General features: G+C 36.8%; 3 protein-coding genes across 4 annotated transcripts in view; all 3 read left to right on the top strand.

Annotated features, from left to right (window-relative positions):
- Positions 1–1,759, top strand: part of rnf144aa (ring finger protein 144aa) — a 29,528-nt gene extending 27,769 nt beyond the window's left edge. For both annotated transcript variants that reach the window (XM_079632784.1, XM_079632785.1), the window contains one exon: positions 463–1,759. In XM_079632784.1, the coding sequence (XP_079488910.1) occupies positions 463–594 (132 nt within the window). In that variant the 3' untranslated portion in view covers positions 595–1,759. The remainder of the gene's footprint in view (positions 1–462) is intronic.
- The window catches only part of mboat2a (membrane bound O-acyltransferase domain containing 2a), a 241,599-nt gene that overhangs the window by 89,236 nt on the left and 132,548 nt on the right, over positions 1–19,815 (top strand). The window lies entirely within an intron of this gene.
- adam17a (ADAM metallopeptidase domain 17a) lies at positions 4,054–19,422 on the top strand. Its single transcript, XM_079633600.1, has 19 exons — positions 4,054–4,476; positions 4,890–5,022; positions 5,668–5,801; positions 5,886–5,974; positions 6,091–6,262; positions 7,406–7,539; positions 7,702–7,788; positions 8,674–8,787; positions 9,620–9,761; positions 9,839–9,930; positions 10,020–10,172; positions 10,249–10,448; positions 11,890–11,993; positions 12,144–12,278; positions 13,029–13,156; positions 13,250–13,328; positions 13,418–13,506; positions 15,677–15,733; positions 18,893–19,422. The coding sequence occupies exons 1-19, from the start codon at positions 4,356–4,358 to the stop codon at positions 19,268–19,270; spliced, it is 2,541 nt and encodes an 846-aa protein (XP_079489726.1). The 5' UTR covers positions 4,054–4,355; the 3' UTR covers positions 19,271–19,422.

Raw genomic sequence — 19,815 nt, 5'->3', positions numbered from 1 at the left:
TGCTAAAATACAATTCAATTTCTGAATTAAAATTAATTTTGATGTTTTTTGAAGATAATGTACATAAAGTAAAGAAAAACAATCAGGGTGTCCCTATATCATAATGAAGAAAGAATTAAAATAATAAAAGTCTTTTTGTCTTCTAAAACTTCTAAAAGTTATTAAATTTAGTGTGCGTGTGTGTGTGTGTATGTATATATATATATATAATATGTGTTTACTCAAAAGTTTTCAGTCTGTAAGGAAAATGCATTATTATTTTTACTTGATGGTTAAACCACATGACATTAAATTTAAACTTGTCTTAAAAATGGTATAGAATTCTTTCCAAACTAATATGAAACCAACATGAATGCAAAACATACAAGAAAACTTGGTACATGTTTTTTTTTTTTTTTTTTGACAAATATTTTCTTTGTGGACACTTTCATATCATTGACGTTTTCATCTCTTTCTCCGCAGGTTGTTGGAATCTTTGCTGGTTTCGGCCTCCTCTTACTGGTAGCCTCTCCGTTCCTGCTTCTAGCTACACCATTCGTGCTGTGCTGTAAGTGCAAGTGCAGTAAAGGCGACGACGACCCTTTACCCACCTAACAGCTCGGCGTGAGCAGTCCCTGTATGAGGAATTCCGGTCATCTCCTTTAACCCTTTTTCTTTTCCTCCTCCGCCTTCGAGCTCTTCATCAACCGGTGGGACTTGCGCGTTTGAAGCCGCAACACGAGCCATCTCACGCCACGGTTACTGTCACAGCTAGCTGAGTAGGCTCCATCCCCACAGGCCCGATGAGACTAAAGCAGACCTCGTGAGGCTGCTGCTTGCTTAGGTGGAGGATTCGACAGGTGGGGGTTCCCTTAGCGCACCCCTCAGACGTTACCGAAAGAGCACGGTGCCGTTCCATCCGGGCGCTTGACTATTGTGTGGATGTTTCGCATATGTGGCTCTTATGGAGGGTTCTGTTCTAACAGAACATAATATTCAGTGTCTGTTTCTATGTTCATAGTAGCATTTCAGTCACATGGCCTATTCTTTATTACTTGTTTTGCACAGATAAGGGGCTTTTCTGTCACCTTTAAATTTCATTCGTTGGCTCAAATACACAGCTTAATGCTACTTTACATGTTTATTAAAAGCTAAATTGTAGATTCAAAACGGTTTAATGGCACTTTGTTTTGTGTTCTGTTCATGTCATTTCGTTGTCTTTCAGTCTAAAACTACAGATAAACCTAGTTTGATTTTGCTGATTTTGGCTGTTGGTGTCATCAGGAGATGATATTTGCCAACACAATTTCTCTGTGCACTTAAATAAAATGTTTAGCCTTGAGATTGAGTCACTGACGATTTAAAGCATAAATATGATTCCAAAGCAGGGCTGTTGTGTGAGTTTACAATGCCAAATATTGGCCCACTAAAAGTGTCGCTCAAATGGCACTTATCTGAACACCCAACATCTAAATGCGAACTGTCAAAATACTGCAACCAAATGGAACGTTTTTTAAGCTCTTTCAAAAAAAAAAAATCTAATTTGTTTCCTTTTTTGTTACTAAAATTGAATTTTTTTTCTCTCGCAGCATTTGGGATTTTGGAACAGTCACTGTAAATCAGGCTGGGATTATACACTGATTTCAAGACTGTTTGGCTTAAACATATTTACAAGTCCAGCACTGTATCTATGCAAGTTCATATAACTTGTGGTTTCTGCTGTCTTGAACTGGATGGATTATATGGACAAGTTAGTGTGTTTTAGTTAAAACGAAGAATATATGTTCAAAACAAATTATGTTCAATAGTTTCTGAAAAGCCATTACAAATACTTTTTTCTTTTATTTAATAGACTGGTTTTAAAATATAGGTATGAGACTGAATGTCAACATCTTGCCTGGACCATCTGGAATAGCAAGTGTATTATGTACAGAAATATTCAGATCAGAGCACCTGCCATATGTGTAGCTGTATAATATGTAGCTCATTAGGTTTCCTCAAAATCCTTGGTGCGATTTCATCGTCTGCCATTTTTCATTCATGTTATGTAATGGAAGTGTGCCATATCGGAGGTTGATATGACAAAGTGAATGTTTTTTCTTTTGCAATACAACATTCGTTTATCGTTCTGGAACCCACAGTATTTATAAAGTTGATTTCTGGTGAATATTTCATGTAAGTCACCTCCATCCTTTGGTAGCAACCTGCATTATCCTGTGTTAGCCTTAAAGTTTTTGAGTACCTCACTGGTTTTCTCTCCTGTAGCTGAGAGCTTTGTTTGTTTTTTTTGATAATTATTTGTTTATGTATTTATCCTCAGGTCCTCTTAGATTAATAATTTTGGCACTTCTTTTGAAATTGTGTTATGTTAAAAGATATACCTTTATGCATATGTATAAAATGTTGTATATGAAATGGCCATGATATTGATCTCAAAATTGATTTTGGTACATTATTCTGAATAAGAATCAGCATGATCAATTAAAGCACAGCATCATTGTCAGTTATGAATAGCACACAAGTTACTCTATCCAGCTGAATCTAATTATGCTCATTATTCAGCAACATTTGGCCATTTCATGTAAAGTAATGCTTATATATACATGTATATATTGACAATCATGCCAAGCAGGTTTTTAAGACATTGATGAGGGAACATTTTTTGACCGTGAGTAAATATGTACTCCAAGCAGAACTCCGATGTTGTATGGGCTTTATAAATTTAGCTGCTTGTATATTTTTTTTGTTGTGATACTGCATTTGATGTTCTTTTTTATTGCATACTTTGATTATGAAATATTAGTTATACAATATAACCGTTTCCTTCAGGGTTATTGAATTCAGTCAAGTGCTGGTTTTATTCACTTTTTTTGGTTTTGGGTTGCGTCATGTTTCCATTTGAAATGTAATTTGTTCCTATTCCTAAATCTAATTAGAAATAATTGTGGCTTTACATGTAAACCGGGAAATACTCCTTGACGTACACTATAGATCTTGCAAACAACCAAAAACTGTATGGTTCCTGTTTGTAGGAATTTGCTTGTTGCACAAAACTTAGCCTTGCAGATTGGTTTTTATATTTCCTGATGAAACTCCTGTAAGCTCTTATAGTTTGGAGTTAGAGCAAGAATTTGGAAAGCATGTCTTTTTTTTTTTCATTTTCACCACGGTGGTCTGATGTTTGTATTGATGTCTGTCTTTCATACTTGACTTTTGCCTATTCCAAATATTAATTAGGCCTAATATTTTACTTGGTTTGACTTCTACCCCTGTAAAACATGACTGGTTTTTTGGGGACCTTGGCTTTGCCATTGCTTTTAAAACTAGTTTTGCCTTTCACTCTTAGATGGCCTTTTTATGTATCATGCATTTGTTTTTGATACATCATCAAGAAAATATGTGTTATTCTCTATAAATCAGAACCAAATTCCACTTGTACAGTACTATGTAAAATTGCATGTATGTGAAGTCTTGAGGATAAAAAAAATCTATTACAAAAACAACATTTTGTATCATCTGTGCCACTAACACTGTGACATTAAAATGTATTCATGTTCATATTTTCCTATTATTTTGGTTATATTTGCATTTTGGCTATAATGTCAATAAAACGGTTTAGTAGGCCACTGTTGAAAAAAATATACCTAGATAAAAAAAATTGTAAATTCGGGATGTGCAGAACAATAAAACAATGTTTGCCAAATATGGCTAAGTAAAATAATTTAATTCACCTTTTCATTTAACAATTTCATATAATTAAGCGACTGCTTTGCTTTCTAATTGTAAAGAAATGTTTCTTCATGCCATACTGTATTTGGAATGTTGTTGGATGACAAAAAGCAGAATATTTAATTAACGTAATGTTGATTCTGGGTAAAACGATGAATAAAAAGTCCCCTCTTTGTTTAGTTTTTTTTTACCTTTCTCAGTTTTACTGGTGTGCCTTGCTTTATTATTAATTTAATTATTTAAATGTCATAAATCATGTTCATAAAAAAAAAAAAAGCACGATACCGGTAGTAAATCGAATTTAAAATAAATTCAAAATAAAAGTTCCCTCTTCCTGGGAATTCAATCGTTGCCCGGAAGTAGAGTCGGTGAATATCGTAGGCAGAATCCAGCGCAAATGTGCAGGAAGGACTGAGAGCAGCTGAAAGCTGTGCCTGTTCTCCGTGTAGCATTCACCCGGATCCTATCCTGTCAAATATTATACGATTTGATGCCTTCTTTCATAGTCGCGTCTAATAAGCCGAACAGAAGGTGCTCGTGAATATTGGTAAATAACGGACAGTAAGTTAACTTAGATGTTGACAGCAGAGAACTTACGTTACCATCCAAACATGGTGCTTTGACAGAAGTGATGCTTCATCGCCAGTATGGAGTCTTTAATATTTCATTTAGTGCTGTTAGTGTTAGCTCCACTTCTTGTCCATTCTGCTGTGAAACCAGCTTCTTTTGAAGAAGACTTGAGAAATCAGGAAGAGGTAAAAGAGTTTGGTAAGTTGCTATTTAAATCGTCTCAACAAGAAAATACGAGTTCAAACTACTAAATATACTGGTTTCTTAAATGGGGATATATATAAAGGGTTATCTTGATTTGTGAGTTCAGTCTTCCTTCCTTTTCCTGTTTTGACTCAGTCATGACTGCTTGTGTGTGTTAGTTCATTTCCTCAAACAGGGAAGGTGCTGTATTTGCAGACCTAATGGAAAGGCATTTTGATATGCTTCTCTTGCAGTAGAATCTATGTTTGGGTCACTGTATGATCATATAAATAAACTTACAGTCTGTAGTACAGACCAAGGAATATTTAATCTTTAATTGGTTGTTTTGTGATTTAAAAGGTGTGTGTTGGTAAATAGTGGTGTTCTGCAGGAATGGTGATATACTGTATGTGCATTACTTCATCCAGATGCGCTCAGCTCCTTACTGTCAGACTTTGATGTGGTTCCTGCATCAGGACTCAAGCTTCACTCGCTCAGGAAGAGGGATGTTGATGCCCGGTCACATGTGGAGCGGCTGGTCAGCTTCACAGCTCTCCAGAGGTAAAGCTAACAGATCCACACATGCCAGCCTCTCTCTTGCTATTACATGGCAGATCATGTGATAATCTGTTTGTTTATTTATTTATTTATTTATTTATTCTCTAAACACCCCTGATTTCTATTTTCTCAATAAAAAAAAAAAAAATATATATATATAGAATAGAATAAAAATAAATAGCTTAATACAAATACATAATATATAATTGTTTGTTTATTTTTTTTATTCTATATATTTTTTTAATTGCTTGTGTTAATCTCTTATGACCACCCCTGACATATAATAATAATAATAATTACATTTGTGTATTGTTTTATTGTATTTATTTTTATTTGTTTTTATTTATTTTTAAAACATATTTTATAATTAATTTATTTTCATATATTTTGTATATATATATATATATATATATATATATATATATATATATATATGTAAAATATATTAATATAAATTAATTATAAAATAAATAAATGTGTATATATATATTATCTTATCTATATTATTTCCATTTTTATTTTATTATGTGTAAGAGTGTTTGTGTTATTTTCTCTGGCCACCTCTGACCTCAATGAATGATTTTGAGGCTGATTCTTATTTTAGATTTTCACTGCACTAAAACATGTTTATTGCATCTTTTTTCAAAGGCACTTCAATCTGTACTTGACAACAAACACAGAACTTTTCACGGACAACTTCAAGGCTGTTTTCGTTGATGAGAATGGAAAAGAGGACCAATATGATATTCAGTTACAGAATTACTTTAAAGGACACTTAGTGGGTAAGACATCCTATGAGGTCATTAGCTTCGGCTGAGAACTGAATTTTCTTGTTTTTCATCCATGATTGTTTGCTATCCCGACAGGAGAGGAGCACTCACGTGTGCAAGCACACATAGACGGGGACGAGTTCTCAGCCCACATTCTGACTGAAGAGGCTGAATTTAATGTGGAGGTGATTTGTTTACACATGCTCCTCAAATTATTCATACTTTAAAGCATTTAAAATTAGTTTTACAAAGTACTTTTTTTTACAGTATGTTTCAGTATCTCTTGTCTTGTCTTCGTTAGCCCTTGTGGCGGTTTACAGAGTCGCCCCCTGATGGCCGATTGCTGGTGTACCGCTCAGAGGACATTAAGAATATTAGTCGACTGTCCTCACCCAAAGTGTGTGGATATGTGAACGCTGATGCACAGGATCTCCTGCCAGAAGAGGCAGCAGGACAAACGGAACAGGAGGAGGGTGTGTATTTATGTATAGTAACATTGATGATAATAATAATATGTTTTATTTATGAAGTACCTTTCCCAAGTTCAAGGTCGCTGCACAGGGAGATAAAGTAGACATGACATCAACAAGATACACACACACACACACACACACAGTAAAACACTAGATGGAGGTAGGCTGAAAATACTGTGAGAAGTTTCATGGACCACATTTTGAGAAGTGCAAACAAATCCTCATGAACAAAATCAAGTCCCGCTGACATTATCTTCTAAATATTCAGTTTTTTTAAAATGTCAGAAAATATGTTATTTAACAGAATTACACTACCATAGGTACATATTTGTATAAATGAATACTTTTACTCCGCAAGGATGGATTAATTTAATCAAAAGTGACTTTTTCTTAAAATAAAAACAAAAATATGAAGCAGCACAACTGTTTTCAACATTGGTGAAAATAAGAAATGTTTCTTGAGCACCAAATCAGCATATTAGAATAATTTCTGATGGATCATGTGACCGAAGACTGGAGTAAGGATGCTGAAAATTCAGCTTAGACATCACAGGAATAAATAGCATATTCAAATCTATTAAAAAATAGAAATCTCTTTTAAATTGTAATAATATTTCACAATATTACTGAATTTTTAATCAAATGAATGCAGCCTTGGTGAGCGCAAGAGACTTTAAAAATGAAAAAAATAAAATAAATTGCTAACTTCTGAACAACAGTGTAAATATCGTTGTCTTTAAGGTCAAATTGTTTCGTTTTTGGCCATTTTGAGACAGACACATTTCGTTATGAGAGATGCCTAAATGGACAACAGATATTCAGTTTATTCACATGCTCATGGATGGACATGGTTGGCTCAGCGGGATTGTTACTGCATGAGTGTGTAGGAGTTATACATTAGTCTGACAAAGGCCGCCCATTCAAGCATGTAGTCACCCAGCATTGACCTCCTGCCATGAGAATTGAAAATATTCTGGAGACAAAGCATAAGAATAACTTCTTTATTCTTAAGTCCCCATTGTGTAGCTTTAAATTGGTTCGATCCATTTATGGATATTGATGCTTTGTGATTGACATAACTAGTTAGAAATAACAAAACTCATAGTGCACCATGTTTAGATGGTTTATATGTATTGAATGCAGAGCCTCACAACAGAGAGATAAGATCTACTACACACAACCACAAGAAGAACACCTGCCCGCTGCTGTTAGTGGCAGATCATCGCTTCTTTAAGCACATGGGCCGTGGAGAGGAGAGCACCACCCTCAACTACTTGGTGAGCAAAGCACACAAAATAGAACTAGAAAGGAGGCATGTCATTGTTCTTGAACTGTACAACAGAGCAGTTTGATGCACTGGCGATACGATTCATATTAACACCATGATATCAGGTTTATTGATAAAAGTACATTGAATTTGAGCGTTTTGTGTTTTTCAGATTGAGCTGATAGACAGAGTGGATGATATCTATAGGAACACATCCTGGGATGATGAATTTATAGGTTACGGTGTGCAGATTCATCAGGTGACCTTAATAACTTTCTCAGTTTTCATCTTTTCTCTTCTACATCACTTCAGTAGATGAGTTTGACTCCTAGTTTCTCTTCACATTTGTTAAAGGGATAATTGAACAGTTGAAATTTGAAAAGCATGAAAAAGGGTGCAAAGGCACTTTAAAAATGTGTTCCGTATGACCCTTGCGTTATATAACAAGTTTTCAAGTTGTTATGCTTTGAAAATCTTAAATGAATCACCCAAGTGGTTCATTAATATGTTCTGAATGACTCATTCACAAATCAAACTGATCAATTTCTTGAGCATAATTTATTGTTTCACAAATTTATCAGTAAATAACAACTTAATTTTAGTCTTGTTTCTCAAATAAAGGCTTCAGACGATTTGTAAAACAACACGCTAGTCGTATAAACCACTTTTATGATGCCTTTTTGCTGCTTTACATCCTTTCTAAAGCTTGAAAGCTCCAGGCTGCATGGAAAAGAACAACCGCAACATTATTCAAAACGCCTCCTTTTGTGTTCCGCAGAAGAAAGAAAGTCATACAGGTTTATGGGATTGTCCCAATGCATCCCTGATTTCCTCATTGGTAGAACTGGTGACTCAAGTCAAAGTGATCATAGCAGCTGACTCAACTCTAATACAAAGAGCTTAATGTTAGTTTCATTAGACCACCAAAATTGTCACATGGCTTGTAGCAAACTCCAGGTGTAACTTAATCTTGGGATTTCTCAGAAGTAGATTTTGGTGTCTGGATATTTTCTCCCATTGTGATGAAATCCAAATGTGTGCTCAATGCTTTGCCTTTTTATACGCTTGTTATTACTTTATCTCAATGTGCAAAGTTTGATGAGTTGGTGTTATCTTGCCATCTAAGATGTAAATATGCCAACAGATAATCATAAATAAGGAGCCCACAAAACTTGCCCCAGGAGAGAATCACTACAATATGGATGGAAGCCCAATTGAGAGAACTGGCAATGTGTGGGATGTGAAGAAGCTTCTGGAAGTAAGTGCCATGGAATCCTTGGAAATATACACAGGTCAGATTGTTTTGGGCAGCAATCCAGTTTTGGGGTCGGTCAGTGAAGTTTATGTACTTTGTATTCTGGTCCGATGCTATTGGCTGCAGACTGTGAAAAAGTGATCGCAAATGCAACAAAAAGACATTTCAAATGAAGACAGTTAGGATTCGTCAGATAACATCTGGTTAGGGTGTGTGCTAGTGTTTCCTGCACAAATAAATGAAGTCAGCTTGAGGTCCGATTCACTAAACAGTGACTCTTATGGTTTGATTTGAATCATACTAACTCTGTCTGTGAATTCATTCACAATAGACTTTTACTGAAGTGTGAGTCATTTTTCTATTGTTTGATTCGAAATGAACCGAGATCCGCTACTGTTTGTGAAATCAATCTATTTACAGACAGGATTTTCATGTGACAATGTGTATTTAAAGATATATTCAAAATGCTATTTAAATTAATTATTATTTAATAAATTAATTAATTTAATGGTTTTCTAAAAAAAAATATTGTATAGAAATATTATCAGTTAATGGGCAACATTATTTAAAAAAAAAATGTTGGAACCATTATCCCAAAATATGTATTTTTTTTACAAAAAAAGAGACAATTATATCAATATTTATGCACCAAATCTATATTCAAATGTAAATACATTTCTGAATTACTTTTTTTTATTATTTTTTTTTTATTAAGTCCTTTGACTTCTAAAGCTGAAAGCCAGATGCTCCCTAATCTTATTTTAATAAAACATTTTTTTTAAGGAAACAGATTTTTAGACTCTCATTCTCTCATCTTTCTCTGGGTTCTCTTCAGCAATTCAGTTATGACATCGCAGACAACGCCTCTGCAGTTTGCCTTGCCCATCTCTTCACCTATCAGGACTTTGATGATGGCACTCTGGGTCTGGCATACGTGGCACCTTCAAAACAGGGATTGGGAGGCCTCTGCCCTAAACGTAAGGATCTCTACAACTGTGATCAATGAAATTCCACTCAACAGCGCTTGACTTTGCACATTCATTTTGTCTTACAGCCTACTATCCATCACATTCCGTCAAGAGACCCAGTTACCTGAACACTGGCTTGACAAGCACCATGAATTATGGGAAAACTATTCTGACTAAGGTTTGCATACATTGCTTTAAATACCACTTGGATTTTGTATACTAGGTGTTTTTTTTAGCAGGAAGCACAGTGATGTATCATCTATCCAGGAAGCAGATCTTGTAACCACTCATGAGCTCGGACACAACTTCGGAGCTGAACATGATCCAGACAATATAGCTGCTTGTGCGCCCAGCGACGACCAGGGCGGCAAATATGTCATGTACCCTATTGCGGTCAGCGGAGATCACTTCAACAACAAGGTAGTATCCATCCTGTGCTAAATGATTTATTTTGACATGTAGTTACTTTTTCTCACTCACCTGTTGTTTCCCACAGCGCTTCTCGAGCTGTAGCAGGTTCTCGGTCAGTAGGGCGTTAAAGATTAAGGCCCACCAGTGCTTTAAGGAAAGGAGCAGTAAGCTGTGTGGGAACTCGCGTGTGGAGGAGGACGAGGACTGCGACCCTGGACTGCTTCATCTCAACGACGACCCCTGCTGCACAGCTAAGTGCAAGTTCACGAAGCAGGCACAATGCAGGTAAAGAAGCTAAACGTGATAAACCAATATATCAGCCATTTTGAGATTATTAGCATCAACTTTGTCCAGATCTAATCACAATCGTGACCACCCACTATTTCACTGTTTGGTCTTCGTTCCTGAAGTATTTTCCCCAATTATTGCCTTCATAGAGATTTAAAAAAATACCTCAATCTAAGCCATGAACCAGACCAACAAGCTCTGAGATGCATCATGATATTGATACATAAATGAAATGGAATATTAATAATTTTAATAAAAAAATACATAAAATAATTATTTAATTCATTTAATAATAATAAAAAGTTAAATAAATAAAAAACTGTACTTAATGTATTTTATGGGTTGTTTTTGCGCAATAAATGACGTTATCAAATAAAAACACTATACAACTATATATTTATAGACATTGGTATATATTTATAGCAAAATGTATATATATATGTGTATACTCTACCATTCAAAAGTTGTTTTTTAAACGGGCGGTATAATGCCCTTTTCACAAGATGTAAAATAAGTCGTTGATGTCCCCAGATGTGTATGTGAAGTTTCAGCTCAAAATACCCCACAGATATTTTTATATAGCATGTTAAAGTTGTCATGCTACATGGTGAGCAAAAACGCACAGTTTTTGTGTCGGTCCCTTTTAAATGCAAATGAGCTGCTGCTCCCAGCACAGAGGGCGGAGCTACAACAGCTTGTGTCCTTTTACCTCATCCAGATATGCACTGGAAATTTCAAAAACTTGTAGCCTTTTATGTTCAAACCGGAGTCAGAAAGATGGAGAGACTCAAGAAGTGACAACATAGACAACATTTCTGAATGGTTAGTTGGTGAATTTATGTCGCTTATGTATAGTTATCTTCTAGTCATTGATTAGCATATTATGTCTTGATAATCTATACATCGAGTTTCCGGGGGTGGGTTTATGTAAATTTGAGGGTTAGTGATGTCACTAACCCGGGAGAAATGTCTTGTAGTCCCTACCAGCCGTTTGTCGTAGTCCTTAAAAAGCGATTTCTTTAAAAGAAAATATCTTCCTTTGCTTTGAGCTTCGTAACTTTGCAGATGTTGTTTATGTTCAAACAGCAACATTACACACTAACTAAAGTTAGAAAAGAGAAATCATATTCAACCACCCCTTTAAGAAATTAATACCTTTATTCAGCAAGGATTCAATGAATTGATTGAATGTGACAGAAAAGTCAATTAAACGCTGTTCTTTTGAACTTTCTATTAATGACAGAATCCTGAAATCTTGTGTTTTCACAAAAATATTAAGCTGCACAGCTGTTTTTAGCATTGGTAATAGTAAGAAATGTTTTTGAGCACCAAATCAGCATATTATAATGATTTCTGTAGTAATAATACTCACACAGACACACATATATCATTGTTGCTATGAGTATTTGTGCCTGATGTTGTTTTCTGTGACCCTCAGTGACAGGAACAGCCCCTGCTGCAAGAACTGTAGGTTTGAAAGTGCAGATAAGATCTGTCAGGAGACCATCACTGCCACTTGCAAGAACATGTCGAGGTGCACAGGTCAGCCTGCTCACACTAACTTTAATGACACGTAGTAATATAATAACTAATAACATGAAACTCCACACTGTCAGTGTAGTTTATCCAGACCACTACTGACCACACATCTTATATTTGGTTGGTTAACTTTTTAACCCTTGTGTATCCCAGGCAGCAGCAGTGAGTGCCCCACGCCTGGTAACCTGGTTGATGATACGGAGTGTGTGGACAAGGGTCGATGTCGGAAGGGCGAGTGCAAGCCTTTCTGTGAGGCCCTGTATAACCTCGAGTCCTGCGCCTGCAATGGTAAATGTCTCAACAAACCCTCCTCTGTGTTCACACTAGTGCCCAACAGAGATATCTATTTGAATGACCAGTGTTGATACCTAGTGAGAAGCGATGGACAATATAACGTTGTTATAGTTCGCAGCGGTAACACTAGTTATTAGTTGTCACAATTTGTTTTACTTCAGTTGATATTTTTCATATTTCTATAGACACAGACCTTAATATCTTGGCTACAATAAAGCTTTTGAACATTTACTCCATTATTGCCCAGGAAAAAAGATGCGGGTCATATTTGTTTGTTTTTTTAGTAATTAATAATTTTTTTATAAATGACTAATTAATTGTATTAATCTCAGTAATATTTTTTCATGGTTTTGAACATTTATTTGATCAAATACACATTAATATTGTGAAATATTATTACAATTTAAAGTAAGTATTGTCTATTGTAATATATTTTAAAATGTAATTTATTCCTGTGATCATGGCAAAGCTAAGTTTTCAGCAGCCATTATTTCAGTCTTCAGTGTCACATGATCCTTCAGAAATCATTCTAATATGCTGATTTGATGCTTTAGAAACATACAGACCATGTGACTTTTATCCCCAGTCTTCCCTATATGACAGCATGTAAGATGTATAAAAAGGCTGAAATTACAGGAATTTTTAGGCTATTTTACACAACATTTACTCCAAAAATTGTCATCATCAGCCTCCATTATGAATGCAAAAATGCTGAGTCTGTCCATTTGCTGTGATGTTTTTCAGAGACCGAGGAATCGTGTAAAGTGTGCTGTAGGAGCGTAGATGGGCTGTGCACTCCCTTTATTAGTGAAGGGTTATTTCTTTACCTGCGCAAGGGCAAACCCTGTACCGTTGGCTTCTGTGACGGGGCCGTGAGTGCATTCACAGTCTATCTTTTGACAATGATCATTTATCAGACTGATAAATAGTGTTTTCTATAAATGCTGTGGTGGTGTTCATTTCAGGGCAAATGCATGAAGCAGGTCCAAGATGTCATTGAGCGTTTATGGGACTTCATCGACAAACTGGACATCAACACATTTGGTAAGAAATAACAGTGAATTTAGCTAGGAATTGACTTTTTCTGTATATTTAGTAAATGCCAATGGTGACTCTTTTCTGTCCATGTGCAGGGAAGTTCTTGGCTGACAACATAGTGGGATCAGTGGTGGTCTTCTCTCTCCTGTTCTGGATTCCCCTAAGCATACTGGTGCACTTTGTGGTGAGACTTATTTCACACATTTCAATGTGTTTTTCGGAATTGATTTTGTGTGAATTTTCTGAAATTCTGTTATTTACTCACTGTCGTGTAGTTCTAATCCTCTGTCACTTTCTTCTGTTTTACTTCTGTAAAATAAACAATCCATGCAATAAGTGAATGTGAATTTGGACTGTCAAGCCTCTATCATAAAAGTGGCCCATCTGACTTGTACACTATATTCCAAGTCTCCTAGAGCCAAGCGATAGTTTAAGTATTTATTAATATTTTGAATTAGTTTTTTTTTTTTTTTTTTTTTTTTTTAACAGTTATTGCAAGAGTAGGTTTATCCAAAAAGTTGATCATACTTTGTTTAGTCTTTTACAGCATTATGGTAAAATGTAACACTATGGCAACAGCTTTCTTACCTTTACGCGACGGCGTTTTGCTTCAGGCGGAGCGGACAGTATGGCCTTTTCTTTTTTCCCTCTCCGTTTGGCCTAAAACACTGTGTTTGTGGTCATCTGCTATGAAATGTTGACTACAAACACAACTTTTTTTTTTCTTTAGATTTTCCGTCGCTGCGTTCTCTCTGTATTTATGATTCTTTGCCGCCTTTAGCCACTTCCTACAACACTCTTGATTCCTCACTGGAAACCGAAAGTAACTCACTCCCGTTAAACGTTTACTCTTTGAATTATTTTACCCGGGAACAATACAAGTCGACACCATTATGACTAAAAGTTTACGACGATGTATTTCCTACTAAAGCGAGGGGGTATTGGACTCTGGTCAAGCGTATCCACACAGACTGGTGGGTGTGGTCTTGGGTGGTAACATGTACAGTGTATTATGGGTGTTGATGTTTTCCAACCTATTTGGCAAAACGAAAGACTGACAAAAGCATTTTTTTCTCTAGTCAGGTAGCACTGTTTCTTTTATTATTATTTTTTTATCTTCTTTCAACTGTATAGGCAGCCAAGTTTTATTGAAAGCCCATTTTGCTAGTGGTTAAGTTTTTCATCTAATATTTATATTTTATTTCAGCTTTTTTCAATCAACAAAAATATTTGTAACAGTTCAATAAGAACAATGTGAGGAACAGCTAAATTTTATGGTATTTTGCCATAGCCTCATTTGTATTGCTGTCACATGCTGTCACCTTGTTACACAGAAGTAAAGGCATTATGGTGATTAAAGGGGTCATGACATGGTTTTTTTTATTTTATTATTATGTTCCCTTAGGTGCAAATATAGTATTACTATTATTTTTTTTACAAAAAAACTTTTAAAATGTAGTGATTTATGACCTTTTCCCACCCTGTTTCTCATCCTCTGATTCAAACAGTCTGTTTTGGGGGTGTTTCCCCTTTAAGAGTTCAGTGTTAACGCCCACTGTTATGATTGGCTAACGTCAGTGCCTATGCATCAATTATTAACGCCCCCAGCCAGAACATTTGCGGATTCGGCGTATTTAAAAAGTAGTTTAAAGTTTTAAATACATTACTTACAGTTTGCGTCGTCGTTGTTGAGCCTAGAATAGTCGGCACGGACTTATCTTTGAGCAACAGTTTTCTGGCAAAGCCAGCATCATTTTGGGATTTGTTCTCAAAACAGTCATCCTTCAAATGTATAGAACAAACGCTTAAACTAACACTGCCGTGACTGAGACGTCCGCAAAAAATAAAGTGCATCCATTTTTCCCTGACGACTGGATCTTTCGCAGCGTATTCAAAGATGTTTTGTCCACAGCCAGGAACAGCACATCTGCGTGGCTTCGTAATTTCCCTGTACACAGACCCACTCGCTGTCCGTCGACTGAACACTTGTGAGGCGCGATGATACGAAATGAGCGTAGTTGTCTTGCGCTTTAAGCATAGTTGCCTTGCGCTGGAGGCGGTCATATGCAAACGCTGGTACGTCACTTCGTACCGTGACGTCACTTCTTACCATGGATCCAGAACGAGCTGTATTTAGAGCTTGATTAAATAAATGATTTGTTTATAATGGGGAGGACGTTTCAAGCTATGAAACTTGCAGGACGTTTTAATGGTACAAAGACCTCTTATATAGGCTACCAAAAGATCAAGGCAAATTTGGTTTCTCATGTCATGACCCCTTTAAATGATGAAAGAATTGTCATTTTTGGCTAAACAAGACATTACAGTGATCATCTCTCTTTGCTTGCTAATAGGACAAGAAACTGGATCAACAATATGAGGAAGACTCCAAAACCATGATGTACCCTTGTGTAAGTCCTTCTGTCACAAAACAACAACTCCCAAGATGGACTCCTCACTCATAGACCAACGCTACTTTTGCGTCATCGAAGGGTAACGCCCCTTTTTGGGGGAAAACAAACGGATTCCCCTGAGAACAGAACTCGCTCTAATAAGTTTCTTGACAGCAAAAATGGCACAAATATACACACTCTTTGCCGGCTGAGGACCGTGAGTGGTATTTAAAGAAGCTTCTGGATATGGGGATACAGAGGTGTCCCTTTGAAATGGTCGAAAACTGGATTAATGACCCCACGCAGTGGCCAGATATGGACTATTCAGAGTTTCAGACATCTTCCACTGTCTCGTGGAATCACCAAATAACGTTAGCCTATTTTTTTTGTCATTAACACACTCACAGTATGACAAACTAGACGATGTCTAGAGGAGTCGGTGGTTTACTTGGATCATATTTCACTTGATTTAAGCTATTGACATAGTTTTGTTGTCGACTAGCTAACGTTACTAGTTAACGTTAGAAAGACGAAGCTGCTAGCAGCAGTTTAGTTGGTATGATAACGAAATTAAAGCCAGTAACTAGCAAGTAAGTTACACTACTTCATGTTAAATACAGATAGTTTGGGGGGGTGAATTAGTGACACGAGCAGAAACCAGCCAAGTCCACTTTAGTCCTAGCCTGTCACTATTTCAACAGTAAAATCAGTTAACAGCCAAGGTAGCGTGGCTAGTGAGAGCTAATCACGTAACTTTAACGTTAGCTGCTAGCAGCTTCGTCTTTCTAACTAGTATAGCTAGTCGATAACAAAGCTATGTCAATAGCTTAAAATAAATCAAGTGAAATATGATCCAAGTAACTTAAACCACCGACTCCTTTTGACATAGCCTCGTCGTCTAGTTTGTCATACTGTGAGTGTGTTAATGACAAAAAAAATAGGCTACTTACTCTTTAAATACCCCTCACGGTCCTGGGCCGGCAAAGAGAGTGTGTATGTTTGTGCCATTTTTGTTTTTTAAGAAACATTTTGCAGATCTAGAGCGAGTTCTGTTCTCAGGGGAATCCGTTTGTTTTCCCCCAAAAAGGGGCGTTACCCTTCGATGACGCAAAAGTAGCGTTGGTCTATGCAGCGGAGATCAGAATACTAACACACTAATATGCATTAAAGTCATTCAGGACCCCAAAGTAACATAACACCATTCAGTTAGCATGGCGTCTTTAATCAGGGCTAGTAGTGTATGACTTGTGGCTTGTTTGCTCTGACCCATGTGGAACTGCAGCAGATGGTGGTGGAGGTGTGTAGTAGAGCTCTTAACTCAGGTGAGTGTGCGTCATCCCCCCCCCTCCCCCTCGAGTTAGAGTGCGCTGGTTGTGACGTGTCAGATGGGCTGACTGAGTTCAGTTCAGCTTGTCCTGTATGTCTCGTGCATTCAGTGTCAGTGAGGATGTGCTGGCGGTCTCTGGTTCAAATGTGTTTTTTTGGATGCAGTTCATACTTGAGCGTTTTAAAATGCACGGCTTTGAAACTCTTGATACTGCATACGCTACAGATGCCCTTCTCTTCATTTGATTTGGTTCAAGAGATGTGAATGGATTGCATATGTTGCTGCATCTAACTCGAGTGCAGCATGCTGTTCATGTTATGCACAGGGATGGGCATCAGTTTGTCTACTCGCTTAGTTGACAGATACAGTAAATCAAAATACTTTAACTGTGCTTCCGTTTAATTTTTTTATTATTGTTGCTAATTGTAAAAAATTAGATCCTAGATGTTAAAAAAAGTGAAGAACATTTAATATTTATTTTATTTACTGCCCACTTTTGTGGTGAATTTTCAGTATAAATGCTATTATAAAAACAAAATATAAATAAAATAAAAATTATACATTTTATTTTTAAACAATGGAAAAAAAGGCCTCAAAATTGTTTAAGTTAAAATTTAAATTCAAGTTTGGTTAATCAGTAGTTGGTTTACGTACACACGCACCATACAGATGTTTTTCCATCGTGTCTTTGTGTTAATTCAGTCACTGTTTTAAGATGATGTCATGTTAAAAAATACTTCAAAACACTTTCATGCCATTTTGTTCTCTCAAACCTTTTTTCATTGCGGTGTCTAGATCAGTGGTTCTTAACCAGGGGGCCAATGGCAACTCAATTATTCAGTTATATTAAAAACAATAATTAAAACATAATTTAATTGCTAAAAACACGAAAAATTCACAATGTAAATCATTTATTGTTATTGAAAAATATACAGATTTTATTTTATCTTTTTGAATCACAAAATATATTGTTTAATTCATTGAATATATCAATACACCTAGTTTATTTTAATAATAATAATTTGTTACATTTTATAGTGCTTTTCTGGGCACTCAAAGCTTTTTACATATGAAGGGGGAATCTCCTCAACCACCACCAATGTGCAGCATCACCTGGATGATGTGACGGCAGCCATTGTGCGCCAGAATGCCCACCACACACCAGCTTACTGGTGGAGAGGAGACAGTGATGAAGCCAGTCAGTATATGGGGATCCTGGGGTTTTTATGACCACAAAGAGTCAAGACCTAATGTTGTTTATGCTGTATGTCTATGTGGTGTTTTACAAACCCCATGTGCAAATTCATCATTCACCACCATTTCTGAGTATTTTCTACTTAAAACGGCAGTATAGACAGTCTCAAAAACGGCCTGTTTCGTACCATCACAAAAACCAATCTCGTCGATGTGCGGAACGGGGCTTTTCTTCACTGACTTTCTATGATGTTCAAAGGCCGATTTTTTTGAAGGTAGCTGTCTGACTCTAAGATGGCGAATGGTAACATGGTTTGTGTAACATTAGCAACACATTATTAACTGTTTAATAAGGTAGTCGAGCCAAAGGCTAATCATATTAATTACCGTTATGTCTCCGACATTGTAGAGAGCGACACATAAAACACTTTACCATTCTGATACATCGGCTCGTAGATGACCCTGTATAATTGGTTCTTCCTCTCATAAACTGAAGTAAACCACTGGTCTAGATGTTTTTGACTGGAAGTTATGAAATTATAGTGCTTTCCTAATCTATCATTGTACTCGTGCCCATCCCTAGTGATGTAGTGAATACCATGATAAGCTGTTCGGAAGTCTTCCTGACTGATTCTGTCACACACTTCTATCCTCAGAGCGCAGAGATGCTGAGCAGTCTGGAATTGGCGCCCATCCGCATTGTCAAGGTCCCCCATCCGCTTTCAGTGGCAGCACGACCTCAGCCCTCAATGGGCCCCTCGGGCCCCGCCGCGTCATCGGCACAGGAGACGCTCGCCGCCCCAGGCCCTGCCAACCTCTCCGCCGCACCCAGAGTGGATCCGCTGCGAATGGCCACAATCGAGGAGGACCCCAGCGGAGACTCCTCTCACCTGGACGAGGAGGACGGCTTCCCTCAAAGCGGCACAGCTGCCAGGTCCTTCGAGGACCTCACCGGACAGGCAATGCCATCCCGCGGGGACAAGAGACGGCTGAAGAGACAGGCGCGCATTGACAGTAAGGAGACCGAGTGCTGAGGACACTCGTATTCAAGTCAAAGATCACTCGATCCAGACAAGAGCCGTAATAAACGGTGCAATCAGGCTTCATTTTGTTGGTGCACTTAAAAGTGTATGTGATGTGTAGACTGCTGACACATTTCGGTTGGTTTTTAGAACGTTTGTAACATTCTTTTAATGCACAATTGTCATTGTTACATAGTGTCACTTAAAAGCAAGTCAATATAATATTATAATTCCTATAAATATACAAATTAAAGGAATACATTCAATACGGTTTTGGACAGCTGCGAAATGCGACTAGACTATCAGTTTTTAAAAGAAAGAAAAACTACATGTTGACAGGTATGAACTTGAATGAATTTACAATGAAAGTTTAAGGAGTTAAAGTGATAGTGAAAATGAAAATTCAGCCATTTGCTCACCCTCATGTCGTTACAAACATGAACGGCTTTCTCTCTTCTGTGGAACCACAAAAGGAATGTGTTTTTTTTTTTTTTTTTGTCCAAACATTGAAAGTCAAACATTGAGTCTAATAGTTTTTGAACCCCATTAACTTTCAT

The sequence above is a fragment of the Phoxinus phoxinus genome (assembly GCF_949152265.1).
Source record: "Phoxinus phoxinus genome assembly, chromosome: 13".
In the NCBI taxonomy this organism is placed as follows: domain Eukaryota; kingdom Metazoa; phylum Chordata; class Actinopteri; order Cypriniformes; family Leuciscidae; genus Phoxinus; species Phoxinus phoxinus.
Note: the sequence above shows the minus strand (reverse complement) of the source record. Positions and strands in the feature narration are given on the sequence as shown.

Bases quoted from the DNA above. Each gene is read 5' to 3' on its own strand.
- adam17a (XM_079633600.1), top strand. From the start codon at position 4,356: ATGGAGTCTTTAATATTTCATTTAGTGCTGTTAGTGTTAGCTCCACTT. The intron at 4,477-4,889 runs GTAAGTTGCTAT...TACTTCATCCAG, and splicing joins GGAAGAGGTAAAAGAGTTTG to ATGCGCTCAGCTCCTTACTG. The intron at 9,931-10,019 runs GTTTGCATACAT...TCATCTATCCAG, and splicing joins GGAAAACTATTCTGACTAAG to GAAGCAGATCTTGTAACCAC.